Here is a 15,832-nt window from a genome sequence, read left to right on the forward strand (position 1 = left end):
TTTTGTTGCTGCCTGAAATAAAATCCACCTCTTTCTATGAAATATAGTCTGTGGTGTCACCCTCACTGCCTGAGTTGAGCCAGGCCAGCCTGATGGGCTACCCTACTAGCTCTGAGTTTCCCCAGGATGCTGTCCCTCCCTACCACCATCTGACAAACCAGCCTAAGCAGCATTCCAGGTGGCTCTCCCAGTACATTCACAACCTATTGGTTCCCTCCACATCAAGAAACCCAACAGCAGCATGCCAGCCTCACCTGCAAGTAATTCAATGCCCATCAGTATAAGTCTGTCATTTGCTCACCAGAAAAGGCTCATTTTAAGCATACCGTTTATTTTTATTTCCAAAGTTTGTTTACCTGAAACCAATTTCTTTACAAGTGTTCCTGACATTATTTGTCAAACAGGTATTTGAAACACTTCTTCATAGGACACCATGACGTAAAGTGTGAATTTATGCATTACACACATAGTATGGTTCATAACGTTTTCACAGTTAAACTTTTTGTTTTGAAGAACCTGAAGACATATGACTGAAAGACAGAGGCGATATGGGATTTTCAAAGTGCATTAAGGAAAACATTCTTTAAGAACAAAATCCATATCTGCAGCAGGTTCGAAATAGTTCCCATTCAATTATATCATATCACCCTTAGGTTTGGTCACCGAAATAAATTTGCTATTAGGAAGGCAGTGGCATTAAATTATGCATGGAAACATTCATCCTAAGATTTTCCTGTTTGTTGAGAGCCCTAAGGTAAAGAAAATGGTTCAAACATTACATTTATCAAAAATTGTATCAAAAGTAACAAAGGACCCAGTTTCTTCAGAATTTTTCCTTTTCAAAAATAATTTACAAAACAAGAGTTCTGGGCCCTTTATTTGTATAAATTATACAGCAACTATAGTTTTTTTAAGACAACGAGAAGAATCTGCATTTAGCACCTCAGTCATTGTTCTTAACGTTGGAAAAGTCTCTGATACTGATGGGAGACTCTTGTAAGAAGGAGAAATACTGAAAAAGAGAACAAAATTAACAAACTGAAATAGAATTTAAAAATGTACTTCAAGGACAAAGTTTCAGTCTGTCCTGATTTAGAGCCCAATCTTGGTCAGGAGTTTGTTGCTCAAATCTTTTGCTCACCATAACTCACACTTCAGCAAGTAGCCTCAGCATGGAGAATGAGGCAATCACTATATAAAGGAGCCTTCTGGGATGGCAATAATTAGGATAAACTAAGATTTGCTTCTCTAACAACCATTATTCATTTTGTAAAATAACCACTCTGAACTGCTAACCACAAATTGGGAGAAGCTGATTTCATTCAGATATATCATTTCGTTACTCTTCATAGTGAGGGTGGTGTCAGCACTTGTTTTAATACTTTAATAATACATTAATGAAAAGTGTGAGTGTAAAAATTGCAAAATGAACATTTACAGTTTGCACATCATGAGTATTAAGATGATAAAGTCAAAGTTTGTGTGGATTCAATTTTAAAAAATGGTCTGCTTCAATGTTGCATCGGTGTAGTAATATTTAATGTGTTCCTTTCCTTCATATAAGGAAATTTAATTTGTTTGACTTACAAGTAAATTTATTGTCTGAAAGTGCAATTGGTCTCAGATTCAAATTAATGTACTTGAATGTTTATGCTTTCCTTCATTTAAATAGAATATAGTTCTAGTGAAAGTTAGCAGACTGACAACCATAGATAATTAAGTTAAACTATCAACAGAAGAGGTACAGCATAGAGCAGCAGTGCAGGATTTCCTTAAGCTACCCCACAAAGTGCCTTAATCCTGACCTAGAGGGACCACCTTTAGGAATGTTTAGGAACCTATTTCAGTCTCCAGCCCATTCAAAATTTTGCTTTTGTACTGAGAATGACCACAAAGGGACAATTAGTGCCAAGTTTGTGACAGTTTTGTGATGTGAGCACCCGTTTACAAGGAATGAACGTGTGTACTCCATTGTAAATATGTCTGGATACATAAATATATTCTAGTGTGAGTGTGTAACAAAGGGTAGTTTTAAAATACTAGATTTCATTCTGCACTAAAAACATTCACATTTTTAACTCCTTTTAATTTCTCCTCCATAAATGCCCTCAGAGGCCTGGTATTGCTGAGAACCTCCAGGAAATGAACTAGATGTGGATCCCTCCAGTGCCACGTGAATTAGCCAAAGTAGGATAGCTCAGTAGTTACTCACTTTTCTTCCTGGTGCCACCAAACCCAAATTCTTATCCCTTTGTGTGCTTCAACACCTTACACAGTAACTCCCTCTCGCTTAACATTGTTTCCATCTTGCTCCATTTAAAGTCATGCAATGCTTCGCTATAACGTCATTTGGCTGCCTGCTTTGTCCACAGCTGGCAGACCCCATATCAGCTCCCCTATGCCTCCTTGCCACCCGCCCCCACAGATCAGTGCCTTCTCCCTCCTCCCCATGCCTCCTGCCCACAGCAATCAGCTGGCTTGCGGTGTTCAGGAGGGAGGGGGGGAGGAGTGAGGACTCGGCGTGCAGGCTCTCCCTCCTTCCCCTGTCTCCCGAATGCCGCAAACCAGCTGATTGCCGCAGGCAGGAGGCAGGGGAGTGAGGGAGAAGGCTGTGTGATGAGTCCTCGCTCCTTCCCCCTCCCTCCTACTCCCTAAACATCGCAAGCCAGCTGATTGCCAAGGGCAAGAGGGAGTGGGGAGGAGCGAGGACGCAGTGCACTCCCCCCCTCCCTCCCCTGCCTCCCGCCCTTGGCAATCAGCTGGCTTGCAGTGTTTAGGAGGCAAGGGAGGGAGGGACAGCCTGCGTGCTGTGTCCTCGCTCCTCCCCCCTCCCTCCTGAATGCCTCAAGCCAGCTGATTGCTGGGGGCAGGAGGCAGGGGAGGGAGGAAGGCGGAGCGAGGATGCAGTGTGCGGAGTAAAGGGGTGGAGTGGGTGGTCCGAGGGTTGAGCCCCTCTGCCCCTGGTGCTTTCAGTGTAGGGGAAGCTACTGCTGCTGCACAACATGCTTCTCCAGCCTACAGCACCTTCAGCCTCCTTGCCTGCTTCATTGTCTTCAGTGCCAGTGGGCTGTGCCTGTGTGGGGTAAGGCAGGGGCACCTCCCAACTATTGTACTGTACTGTATGGCAAAAAGAAATTTCCCTGGAACCTAACCCCCCCATTTACATTCATTCTTATGGGGAAATTGGATTAGCTTAACATCGTTTCACTTAAAGTCGCATTTTTCAGGAACATAACTACAACGTTAAGTGAGGAGTTACTGTACTACTCCTAGACTGCTGGGCAGGCCCATGACTTATTATTTAAATTTAATATTGAAAGTCACTAATTTTCCTATGCACAAGTGCTATAGGGTATTTAGCTGATGGTAATTTTTTTAAAAAAAATCTGTATTAAGTTACAGTTTAAACAATTTAACACAGACTAAATTCTAATATCCTGCTGGGGACCAATGGTGAAATTCACCGCAGTACAGAGGGTCTATGCAAGGCTATATGTACCACATTAACCTTTAGCACAGGCATTAAGTGAATTTTCATTGGTACATATAGCCTTGTGCATGCCCTTTACACTAGAGTGAATTTTATCATGACAGGCTGTAGTACAATAAACTGGCTCACAGGAAGCATGATCATCTTAACATTTATGGTTTACTAAGGACTATCACAGGTCATATTTGTTTTACATACACATATACATTTTGTTTAAGTCTGCATATAATAGTTTTGAATTTTTTTCTTTGACAATACATTTACCTTTGGAGATTCATCCAGCTTCTGGCTATTTTGCTAAAAGCCTCAGAACCAGGTGCTGTCATGGCTTCAAAATCAACCAACTGAAACAAAACATATCAACAAATAATTACAAAGGAGTAAGAAAATATGGCATTTTGAAAAATGCTAACTTATTATTAGCACATCCATGAGAATGCACAGTGAAGAAAAACTAAACCCATGAAATTAGATAAGCACCTGGGTTGGAAGCAATGTTCTCACCCTTTTGCAGTGGAATCTAGAATATCTTCTTATGTCTTAATCAGAATTAATGGACACTAGTGATTAAATGCCATAAAATTATGAAATCAAGGGTGGTTTTAAAACAATAGATTGTATTCCCCATTAATAAATACAAATTGGACGGCTAGATGTTTGTTCTGTAGTATTAGTTGATAGCCTACTGAAAAAATTCAGTAATGCCAGAAATCTGGGATAATATTGGGCTTTTCTAGCATTTTGCATTAATCTAATTCTTCCCATTCCGTATTTCTGAACTCCAGCTTAGCATTAGTAACAACTATGATTTAAGGGTGGGTTTTTTTCTAATTCTGACTACTAAACACAGCCAAGACATATCTTCTTATGTCTTAATCAGAATTAATGGACACTAGTGATTAAATGCCATAAAATTATGAAATCAAGGGTGGTTTTAAAACAATAGATTGTATTCCCCATTAATAAATACAAATTGGACGGCTAGATGTTTGTTCTGTAGTATTAGTTGATAGCCTACTGAAAAAATTCAGTAATGCCAGAAATCTGGGATAATATTGGGCTTTTCTAGCATTTTGCATTAATCTAATTCTTCCCATTCCGTATTTCTGAACTCCAGCTTAGCATTAGTAACAACTATGATTTAAGGGTGGGTTTTTTTCTAATTCTGACTACTAAACACAGCCAAGACACCTGAGCAGCTTCACATCAGTAAAAGCCAGTGAAAGTGCAATACCTTATTTCAGTGGTGGGGAACCTGCGGGCCGCATGCAGCCCATCAGGGTAATCCGCCGCAAGACAGTTTGTTTACATTGACCGTCCACAGGCACAGCCGCCCACAACTCCCAGTGACCGTGGTTCACCGTTCCTGGCCAATGGGAGCTGCAGGAAGTGGCAGCCAACACGTCCCTGTGGCACACGCCACTTCCCGCAGCTCTCATTGTCCGGCAACGGTGAACCACAGCCACTGGAAGCTGCGGGTGGCTGTGCCTGTGGACAGTCAATGTAAACAAACTGTCTTGCGGCCCATCATCGGATTACCCAGATAGGCTGTGTGCAGCCCATGGGCTGCAGGTTGTCCATCACTGCCCTATTTCATCTCATAAAGGTCAATCAAAAAACTAGTCAGAAAAATACATTTTGCACTCTGCTCTGAAGCTTACCAAATTCATGGTCTGGTGGATTGCTGAAGAGAACAGATTAGTAATTGGCCCTCCACTGAGAAAGACTTGCTGCTGGACATGGAAAGTTCAAAGTGAAATGCACTTTGAAGTGACTAGAAGTGGCAGTGGGGTTCTATTAGAATTCTTTGAGGGTGTCAAGCATGTGGACAAGGGTGATCCAGCTGATACAGTGTACTTGGATTATTAGAAAGCCTTTGACAAGATCCCTCACCAAAGGCTCTTTAGCAAACTCAGCAGTCAGGGATAAGAGGGAAGGTCCTCTCATGGATAAGTAAAAGATAGGAAACAAAGTATAAATGGTCCATTTTCACAGTGGAGATAGGTAAATAGCAAGGTCCCCCAAGAATCTGTACTGGGGACCTACCTGTTCAATATATTCATAAATGATCTGGAAAAGGGGATGAGCAGTGAGGTGGCAAAATCTAAAGACAAGACAAAGTGACTCGAGATAGTTAAGTCCAAAGCTGACTGCGAAAGTTACAAAGGGATCTCAGTAAACTGGGTGACTGGGTGACAAAATGGCAGATGAAATTCAGCATTAATAAGTGTAAAGAAATGCAACTACACATACAAAATGATGGAGTCTAAATTAGCTGTTACCACTCCAGAAAGAGATCTTGGAGTCATTGTGGATAATTTTCTGACATCTGCTCAATGTGAGGCAGCAATCAAAAAAGCTAACAATGTTATGAACCATTAGGAAAGCGATAGATAACAGAAAATATAATGCCATATATAAACCCACGGTATGCCCACACCTTGAATACTGTGTGCAATTCTGTTCACCCATCTTAAAAAAGATACATTAGAATTGGAAAAGGTATAGAGAAGGGATATGGAACAGCTTCTATATGACAAGAGATTAAAAAGACTGGGACCTTTCAGCTTGAGAAAGAGACGACTAAGAGAGGATATGACAGGTCTATAAAACATGAGTGGTGTGGAGAAAGTGTTATTTACCCATTCACAAACACAAGAATTAGGGGTCACCCAGTGAAATTAATAGGCAGTAGGTTTAAAAACAACATAAGGAAGTACTTCTTCACACAGCACAAAATCAACCTGTGGAACTCATTGCCATGGCACATCATGAAAGCCACAAGTATAACTGGGGGTTCAAAAGATTGTCAGGGATGCAACCCTTTGGTCCAGATGTCCCAAAACTGCAAAAAGCTGGGACTAGATGAAAAGATATGGATTGCTCAAAATTCCCCTGTTCTGTTCACTCCCTCTGAAGCATCTGGCACTGGCCACGGTAAGAAGACAGGTTACTTTCTTATTTGTTCTCTGCTTATTGTCAATTTTCAATATTGAATTAGCTCAATTTTTTCTTGCTATCAGCCTTCTAAACTCATCAACAGTGAACAGAGAAGCTAGGTTCTGTACTTCCTTTTTCATGCCTCATCACCAGTAAAAGGTATTGCAAGTCAAACTTGGTTATCAGTTACACCTGTATAATATAATTTTCTTCAATGGTTTTATAACTCATTGGAGCTTAGTCAACTATTCTGTTGGTGAGGCATAAGGAAGAATAGAATCCAGCTCATTCTCCCTTAGCTGAATTGGTTCTGCAGTGTTAACAGTAAAAAGAGAGTTTACTCACCTTGTGCGGTAACTGCAGTTTGTCCAAGATGTGTCCCCCTATGGGTGCTCAACTTCCACTGCACATGCACCTCTCAAGACCTTGATGAGAGAGTCACACACTCTCAGTGCCCATTCAGCCTGCACTCAAGCCCTAAAAGCCTCCTTGTGCTGGACACTGAGGCAATGTAGGGATGCGCGGACAAATCACCCTCAGTTCCTTCTCTACACAAGTGTGTCTACTTAGAACAATCCAAAGCAGAGGTGAAGGAAGGGCAGGTAGTGGAGCACCTATAGAGATAGCTATCTCAAAAAGCTGCAGTTATGGCACAAGGTGAGTAACTTCTTCCTCTGCTTCGAGTAGTGTCTCTGAGTGCTCCACTTCAGGTGACTTCTGAGCAGTTTTTCCAGAGGGAGGCGTGAGCTTTGGAACGGAGTCCAGAACTGAAGATAGTACTGCAGCAGCCAGAGCTGCATTGGATCTGATGGCACGGATTAAAGAGGAGAGGTTCAAAAACGTATGTACAAAAACCCATGCAGCAGCCCTACATATCTCAGACACTGGTAAGTTCTTAAGCAAAGCAGTGGATGTTGCTTGTGACCTGGTAGAATGTGCTATCATCCTTTGAAGAGGATGAAACCCTGCGGTCTCATAACAAGTGATACACATCCAGATATCCACCCTGATAGTATTTGAGCAGAAATCGTGGATCCCTTGGATCTATTTGTGAAGATGAACAGCCTGGTTAACCTTCAAAATTGCTTTGTCCTAGCCAAGTAGAAGGCCACAGCCTTTCTAACACCCAGGGTATTAAAAGAGGCCCCTGAAGAGAGTTATATGGCTTTGGGAAAAACACTGGTAAAATGAACAGATTGGCAAAGAAGGAACCTCCAAGAGAACCTTAGGTAAGAATTTAGGATGTGTATGTAAAGAAACCTTATCCTTGAAGAATACTGTAAAGGGAGGATCTGTCATCAAGGCACCAATCTCCCCAACTCTACAAGCCAACATGATGGCTACTAAAAAGGCCATCTTCATAGGGTATGTCTACACTACGAAATTAGGTCGAATTTATAGAAGTCGTTTTTTAGAAATCGTTTTTATACAGTCAGTTGTGTGTGTCCCCACTTAAGACCATTAACTTGGCGGAGTGTGTCCACAGTACTGAGGCTAGCATCGACTTCCGGAGCATTGCACTGTGGGTAGCTATCCCACAGTTTCTGCAGTCTCCATCACCCATTGGAATTCTGGGTTGAGCTCCCAATGCCTGATGGGGCAAAAACGTTGTCGTGGGTGGTTCTGGGTAAATGTCATCAGCCCTCCCATGAAAGCAACGGCGATAAATTGTTTCTCGCTTTTTTTCGTGGGTTACCCGTGCAGATGACATACCACGGTAAGCATGGAGCCTGCTCAGCTCACCGTATGTCTCCTGGGTGCTGCCAGACGTGGTACTGCAATGCTACACAGCAGCAGCTCATTGCCTTTTGGCAGCACACAGTGTATTATGATTGATAGCCATCGTCGTTGTCTCCTGGGTGCTCTTTTAGCCGACCTCAGTGAGGTTGGCCAGGGGCGCCTGGACATAAATGGGAGACGACGATGGCCAGCAGTCGTACTGCACCGTCTGCTGCCAGCCTAAGATGTATAAGAGAGAGAGAGAGAGAGAGAAGGATCAAAACAATAAAGAGACCAGATTTGTATTGTATTCATTTGCTCCCCCTTCCCTCCCTCCGTGAATAGTGGGGGGAGGGATAGCTCAGTGGTTTGAGCATTGGCCTGCTAAACCCAGGGTTGTGAATTCAATCCTTGAGGGGGCCATTCTGTGTGACAACCCTGTAAGCCATGTCATCAGTCGCCCCTCCCTCCGTCAGAGCAACAGCAGACAATCGTTTCGCGCCTTTTTTAAGTGCAGATGCCATAGCACGGCAAGCATGGAACCTGCTCAGATCACTGCCACAATTATAAGCACTATAAACACCATATGCATTATTGTTATTACCACTTGCTGTGCGCTCCACAATATCTGTGAGAGTGAGGGGAGATGTTTATGGTGGGGTGGGAGGTTGAGGCAAATCGCCTGGCCGCTGATTACGCGCAGCCAGACACCAGGGCGGTTAGCAGAGTACAGGAGGGCGCGTTGCGCATCAGAGAAGCTTTGAAAACAAGTTTCATGACTGGCCAGGCTACGGTGTGAACGTTCTGTTTTGTCTCTCCTTGATGAATCTCCCCTCCCGCCTTAGTTCACTCTACTTCCCTGTAAGCTAACCACCCTCCCCTCCCCCCTTCGATCACCGCTTGCAGAGGCAATAAAGTCATTGTTGCTTCACATTCATGCATTCTTTATTAATTCATCACACAAATAGGGGGATAACTGCCAAGGTAGCCCGGGAGGGGTGGGGGAGGAAGGACGGACAAGGCTACATTGCACTTTAAAACTTATTGAATGCCAGCTCTCTGTTGCTTGGCCAGTCCTCTGGGGTGGAGTGGTTGGGTGCCCGGAGGCCCCTCCCACCGTGTTCTTGGGCATCTGGGTGAGGAGGCTATGGAACTTGGGGAGGAGGGCGGTTGGTTACACAGGGGCTGTAGTGGCAGTCTGTGCTCAAACTGCCTTTCCTGAACCTCAACCATACGCCGGAGCGTATCAGTTTGTTCCTCCAGTAGCCTCAGCATTGCCTCTTGCCTTCTGTCACCAAGCTGACGTCACCTATCATCTTCAGCCTGCCACTTATCTTCAGCCTGCCACCTGTCCTTGCATTCATATTGTGCTTTCCTGGACTCTGACATTGTCTGTCTCCACGCATTCTGCTGGGCTCTTTCAGTGTGGGAGGACTGCATGAGCTCAGAGAACATTTCATCATGAGTGCGTTTTTTTCGCCTTCTAATTTTCGCTAGCCTCTGGCAAGCAGAAGAAAGTGTGAGCAGCTGGTGGAGGAAAAAAAGGGAGAGTGGTAGTTAAAAAGACATTTTAGAGAGAACAATAGGTCAACTCTTTCACGGTAAATCTTGCTGTTAATATTACATAGTGCATGTGCTCTTGGAACAAGGTTGCATTTTGCCTCCTATTGAGGGTATGCCGGTTTGGTGTGAGACATCTTTCACGCAGGGCTGGGCAACAGAATTTGGCTTGCAGGCAGCCATGGGAAGACACAGTCTTTTGGCTTCTTTAACCTTCATAACATGTGGAAATGGTTTCAAACAGCAGTGCCCTCATTTCCCATACCAAGCAGCTGTTAGGTTGGCCATTTAAAATGGGTAGGCCATTTAAAAGGAGGAGGGGCTGCGGGTTTTGGGTTAACACACACACCCAATTCTCTGGGATGATCGCTTCACCCCTCCCCCCACCGCGTGGCTAACAGCGGGGAACATTTCTGTTCAGCCACAGGCAAACAGCCCAGCAGGAACGGGCACCTCTGAATGTCCCCTTAATAAAATCACCCTATTTCAACCAGGTGTCCAGGATGATATTCTCCTGAGGATAACACAGAGATAAAGAACGGATGCTGTTTGAATGCCAGCAAACACCGGGACCATACGCTGCCATGGGTTGTTATGCAATGATTCCAGACTATGTGCTACTCGCCTGGCGTGGTAAAGTGTCCTACCATGGAGGACAGAATAAGGCTGCCCTCCCCAGAAACCTTTTGCAAAGGCTTTGAGAGTACATCCAAGAGAACTTTATGGAGATGTCCCTGGAGGATTTCCACTCAATCCCCAGACACGTTAACAGACTTTTCCAGTAGCTGTACTGGCCGCAAATGCCAGGGCAAATTAATCATTAATCATTAAACACGCTTACTTTTAAACCATGTATAATATTTACAAAGGTACACTCACCAGAGGTCCCTTCTCCACCTGGCGGGTCTGGGAGGCAGCCTGGGGTGGGTTCAGGGGGTACTGACTCCAGGTCCAAGGTGAGAAACAGTTCCTGGCTGTCGGGGAAAACGGTTTCTCTGCTTCCTTGCTGTAAGCTATCTTCCTCGTCCCCTAAACCCGCATCCCTGTTGCGTGCTACTCCATTGATGGAGTCAAAGCACAGGGGTGGGGTAGTGGTGGCTGCACTACCTAGAATGGCATGCAGCTCATCATAGAAGCGGCATGTCTGGGGCTCTGACCCGGAGCGGCAGTTTGCTTCTCTGGTTTTTTGGTAGGCTTGCCTCAGCAACTTAAGTTTCATGCGGCACCACTGCGGGTCTCTGTTATAGCCTCTGTCCTTCATGCCCTTTGAGATTTTTTCAAATGTTTGGGCATTTTGTCTTTTGGAATGAAGTTCTGATAGCACGGATTCGTCTCCCCATACAGCGATCAGATCCCGTGCCTCCTGTTTGGTCCATGCTGGAGCTCTTTTGCAATTCTGGGACTCCATCATGGTCACCTCTGCTGATGAGATCTGCACTCACCTGCAGATCACCACGCTGGCCAAACAGGAAATGAGATTCAAAAGTTCGCGGGGCTTTTCCTGTCTACCTGGCCAGTGCATCGGAGTTGAGAGTGCTGTGCAGAGCGGTCACAATGAAGCACTCTGGGATAGCTCCCGGAGGCCAATACCGTCAAATTGCAACCACACTACCCCAAATTCGATCCAGCAAGGTCGATTTCAGTGCTAATCCCCTCGTCGGGGGAGGAGTACCAAAATAGATTTTAACAGCCCTTTAAGTAGAAAATAACGGCTTCGCCATGTGGACGGGTGCATGGTTAAATCAATCTAATGCTGCTAAATTCGACCTAAACTCGTAGTGTAGACCAGGGCATAGATAAATGGAACAAAGAACAGGCTGTTATAGGTTCAATGGATGTTTCATAAGGTACACTAGAATCTCAGGGTTGCGAATTGACCAGTCAACCACACACCTCATTTGGAACCAGAAGTATGCAATCAGGCAGCAGCAGAGACACCCCCTCCTCCCAAAAGAAGTAAGTACAGTACTGTGTTAAATGTAAACTACTAAAAAAAAAGGGAAAGTTAAAAAAAAGAAGATTTGACAAGGTAAGGAAACTGTTTCTGTGCTTGTTTCATTTAAATTAAGATGGTTAAAAACAGCATTTTTCTTCTACATTGTAAAGTTTCAAAGCTGTATTAAGTAAATGTTCAGTTGTAAACTTTTGAAAGAACCACCATATTGTTTTGTTCAGAGTTGCAAACATTTCAGAGTTATGAACAACCTCCATTCCTGAGGTGTTCGTAACTCTGAGGTTCTACTGTAATTGAGAACCAGATTGAGGTCCCAGTCTCGAGATGCATGTGCACCTGAAGTGTGGCCCCCTAGAGATACTACTCAAAGAAGCAGCTTATTTTTGTCAGTAAAATCAGCAGCTATGACTAACTACACAAAAGGAACATATCTGATGAGTGAGGTGGTATCATTTTTACATAGTCACTTTTCAGACCAGAACTTCACTTTAAACTCCAAAACCAACAGCAAAGGTAATTCAGCAGATCATACATAACTCCTGTGGCAGAAGATGGGGTGAGATGCTCTTTCATATAAATGTGTTTCAGAACTCTGTAAATTGCAACCACATTGAACTTCATCTGAAAGCAAAGAGGAAACACTAATATTGCATGCCCATAAGAGCCCACTGCACTCCAGAGATAAGATTTGCATTCTGCTCAAGCTGAATCTTCAGAGACTTCTTCAAGGGGAACCACAAGTAGGAGGTCACCACTGGGATCTGGCCTCAAAGTTATAAAGGCATGGATGACTGTGAAAGGTCCACTTCGGAGGGGAACAGCTGCAGCCTCAGGGCTAACCATAGATGCTGAAATATACTATATACCACAGTTGTCATCTGAGAATCCACAAAAAAAACAATGAATCCTAAAAAACACTATAAAATTGTAAGCCACCATGGTAAAGCATGGACAAACACTTGATACACACACTTTGAGTCCTTGCTTATTCCTTCAGCTGCTTCTCCATACTTAGAAGTATCACTTCTGTTATCTAGGTTGAGCCAGTGTATTTTTATGTAGAACTTGCCTTTCCTTTTGGTATTTTTCCTGCTACTTCTTTCCCACTTGCCATCAGTGCTCCCATGATCACCGAATAAGCTATCACACTAAAAAATAAAGAGCAACAAGTCTCTTTCCGTAATATTTTTCAGTTGGAATTATTTTACATTATACAAATTCAACTTCTTACTCCTCAGTTAAAAATTTAAAAACCACTTCAAGGTATTTTTTTTTTATTAGAGATAAAAACAGACATCTGACACCTTCGTAAAAATCAGGGATTCAGGTACTGAGGAACTGTAGTTCTGTAGCCTTATTGATGAACTGTCTATTGACCACTATGGTCTGAGGCTAATCAATATTAACTAATTAATTAATCAGTAAAGGTTCAGTCTCCTGAGGGCTACAGAATTAGGAATGTTAACAGTATAATTAGAATAAGAGACCCTAGAAACACATGAGAAACAACTGCAATTTATCACAAGTCCCTTTATTAGTAAATCCACTAAGCAGATAAACAATCCCACATACACTAAAATAGAACAGCAGATGGAGAGATAATGCACAAAATCAGTCACTAACCTGGATCCTCTTGAGAGTGGCATTAAGTTATAGAAGTAATAAACTAAAGACAGGATTAGATTGCACACAGCATCTGCCTCCTAGGTAAAAAAAAATGCAAGCAGGGGCTCAAAAAATACTTTAGTGTACAGATATGAGATGAAGAAACGTATAAGAATGTTAGTGCACTTTGTAATAGCCTCCATTAAGTAATGATACAATATATTCAACCCTAAGGTGTGGGTTGTTTTTTTTTTTAAATAAAGAAAAATATACCATAAGTTTCAATAAAATTGAACCATCCCTACTGTGAACGTTGGAAGATCAAGTAATTCAAAAAGGTCAAGCTAAGGAATTAGCTTGAACAACAAACTAGCATTGTATCACCCATCATTAAGGCATTATGCTATGTCAAAGATCCTGATAAATCTAAAGCACAGCCAGCTTCTCAGGTAGAATGCAATCAACCTGAAAACAATTTTATTGTTTTGTCATGTATTTATGTCAATTCTCATTTTACAACTGGCTGTCAGGAACCACTCTATGAACAACGTTAAATAGTGCTCATCATGGTAATAACATGCGGTGGTTGCAAGCCAGGATAAAAAAAAATAATGGCATTTTTATTATGGAACCTTTCATGCTGTGTGTTTGGAATTAAACTATTACTTAGCAAAGCAGAACAACTTAACAGTTTACCCTTAAACAATGGAAACCGTTCATTTAATTTCTTCTTACTAGTAGCATTTCAATAAGAGGTGAATTTTATTACTTATTTAGGAACTGTGCCAAAAAATCTGAATATTAGAGCAATGCACAGTAAACTGGATTGTATTTTGACAAAAATAAAAAATGATAGTATAGATATTTAAAATTAATTATATAAAGGATAATTATATAAAGGCCAGAAGAGACCACTGTTATCATCCAATCTGACTTTCAGCATAATACAGGCCACAGAATTTCCCTAATTAATTCCTGTTTGAACCAGAGAATATCTTTTAGAAAAAACAGCCAGACTTGATTTTAAAATTGCCAGTGATGGAAAATCCACCACAACCCTTGGTAAGTACTCCAACGGTTAATTACCCTCACTGTAAAAAATTTGCACCTCACATTCGGACAAAATTTGAAGTTGAAGCTACCATGAATTAATTGTTTCCATAAAAACCTTACCCCAAGTTCTGCAGATAGAATTAGTACTTTTCCTTTGGCTGTTAGATCCTTATATAGGGCATCTATTTCTGCATGATACAGTTGTGTTCTTTCTTCCGTTGTCTGAGTTTCCACTGAAAATAATATGTTCCCAACTCTAATACAAAAGATTATTTGAATAAATTTCAAGACACTAATCAAATACTTAAGAGGTGCAAAAATGCAGGATAGTTAAGGCTAATATTTCTTCCCTCCCCCAAACCTTCTCCCATACCACCCCTATGTAAAGCAAGAAAACAAATCTGCTGCCCACTCAAATGAGAAGCACTGAGGTTGAAATAGAAACATCAGAGAATATATTTTAATATTCTTACTGACAAAGTGGTAGGTGTTATCTGCAATCTTTTATTGCAAATAACTGCTAATATTTTGATGGAAGGAAGTCGAGAGGCTTTTGGGTGTTTTTTTAGACAGAGCATTAAAGTTTTATTTTTACATTTACACCCTTCCTTGTCTGTCTTTGTAACTTTTCAGAGGTGTTACTCAGAAAAAACCTTTTATCCACACAATATGAAAACAAGAAATTTAAAATGATCTGGAAAAAGGGGTAAACAGTGAGGTGGCAAAATCTGCAGATGATACATAACTACTCAAGACAGTCAAGTCCCAGGCAGACTGCAAAGAGCTACAAAAGCTCTCTCAAAACTGGGTGACTGGGCAACAAAACGGCAGATGAAATTCAATGTTGATAAATGCAAAGTAATGCACATTGGAAAACATAATCCCAACTATACATATAAAATGATGGGGTCTAAAATTCGCTGTTACCACTCAAGAAAAAATTCTTGGAGTCATTGTGAATAGTTCTCTGAAAACATCCACTCAATGTGCACCAGCAGCCAAAAAAACCTAACAGTGTTGGAAATCATTAAGAAAGGGACAGATAACACAGAAAATATCATATTGCCTCTATATAAATCCATGGTACGTCCACATCTTGAATACTGCATGCAGATGTGGTCGTCCCATCTATCAGATATGATAGAGGTCTATAAAATCATGACTGGTGTGGGGAAGGTAAATAACACAAGAACTAGGGGGCACCAAATGAAATTAATAGGCAGCAGGTTTAAAACAAAAAGAAGTATTTTTCCACACAATGCACAGTCAACCTGTGGAACTTCTTGTCAGAGGATGTTGTGAAGGCCAAGACTATAACAGGGTTCAAAAAAGAACTAGATAAATTCATGGAGGCTAGGTCCATCAATGACCATTACCCAGGATGGGCAGGGATAGTGTTCCTAGGCCTCTGTTTGCCAGAAGCTGGAAATGGGCAACAGGGGATGGATCAATTGATGAATACTTGTTCTGTTCATTCCCTCTGGGGCACCTGGCCTTGGCCACTGTTGGAA

General features: G+C 42.1%; 1 protein-coding gene across 5 annotated transcripts in view; it reads right to left on the bottom strand.

The window, feature by feature from the left end:
* Positions 1–860: 860 nt before the first annotated feature.
* TTC13 (tetratricopeptide repeat domain 13) overlaps positions 861–15,832 on the bottom strand; it is an 89,760-nt gene continuing 74,788 nt past the window's right edge. For 4 of the 5 annotated variants that reach the window (XM_039528558.1, XM_039528559.1, XM_039528561.1 and 1 more), the window contains 5 exons: positions 14,442–14,577; positions 13,287–13,366; positions 12,733–12,811; positions 3,755–3,834; positions 861–1,012 (listed from right to left, as the gene is read on the bottom strand). In XM_039528558.1, the coding sequence (XP_039384492.1) occupies positions 889–1,012; positions 3,755–3,834; positions 12,733–12,811; positions 13,287–13,366; positions 14,442–14,577 (499 nt within the window). In that variant the 3' untranslated portion in view covers positions 861–888. Of the gene's footprint in view, positions 1,013–3,754; positions 3,835–12,633; positions 12,812–13,286; positions 13,367–14,441; positions 14,578–15,832 lie in introns of those variants that run through there. The other variant, XR_005595570.1, reaches the window with a different exon arrangement.

Source organism: Mauremys reevesii, linkage group 3 (assembly GCF_016161935.1).
Source record: "Mauremys reevesii isolate NIE-2019 linkage group 3, ASM1616193v1, whole genome shotgun sequence".
Classification (NCBI taxonomy): domain Eukaryota; kingdom Metazoa; phylum Chordata; order Testudines; family Geoemydidae; genus Mauremys; species Mauremys reevesii.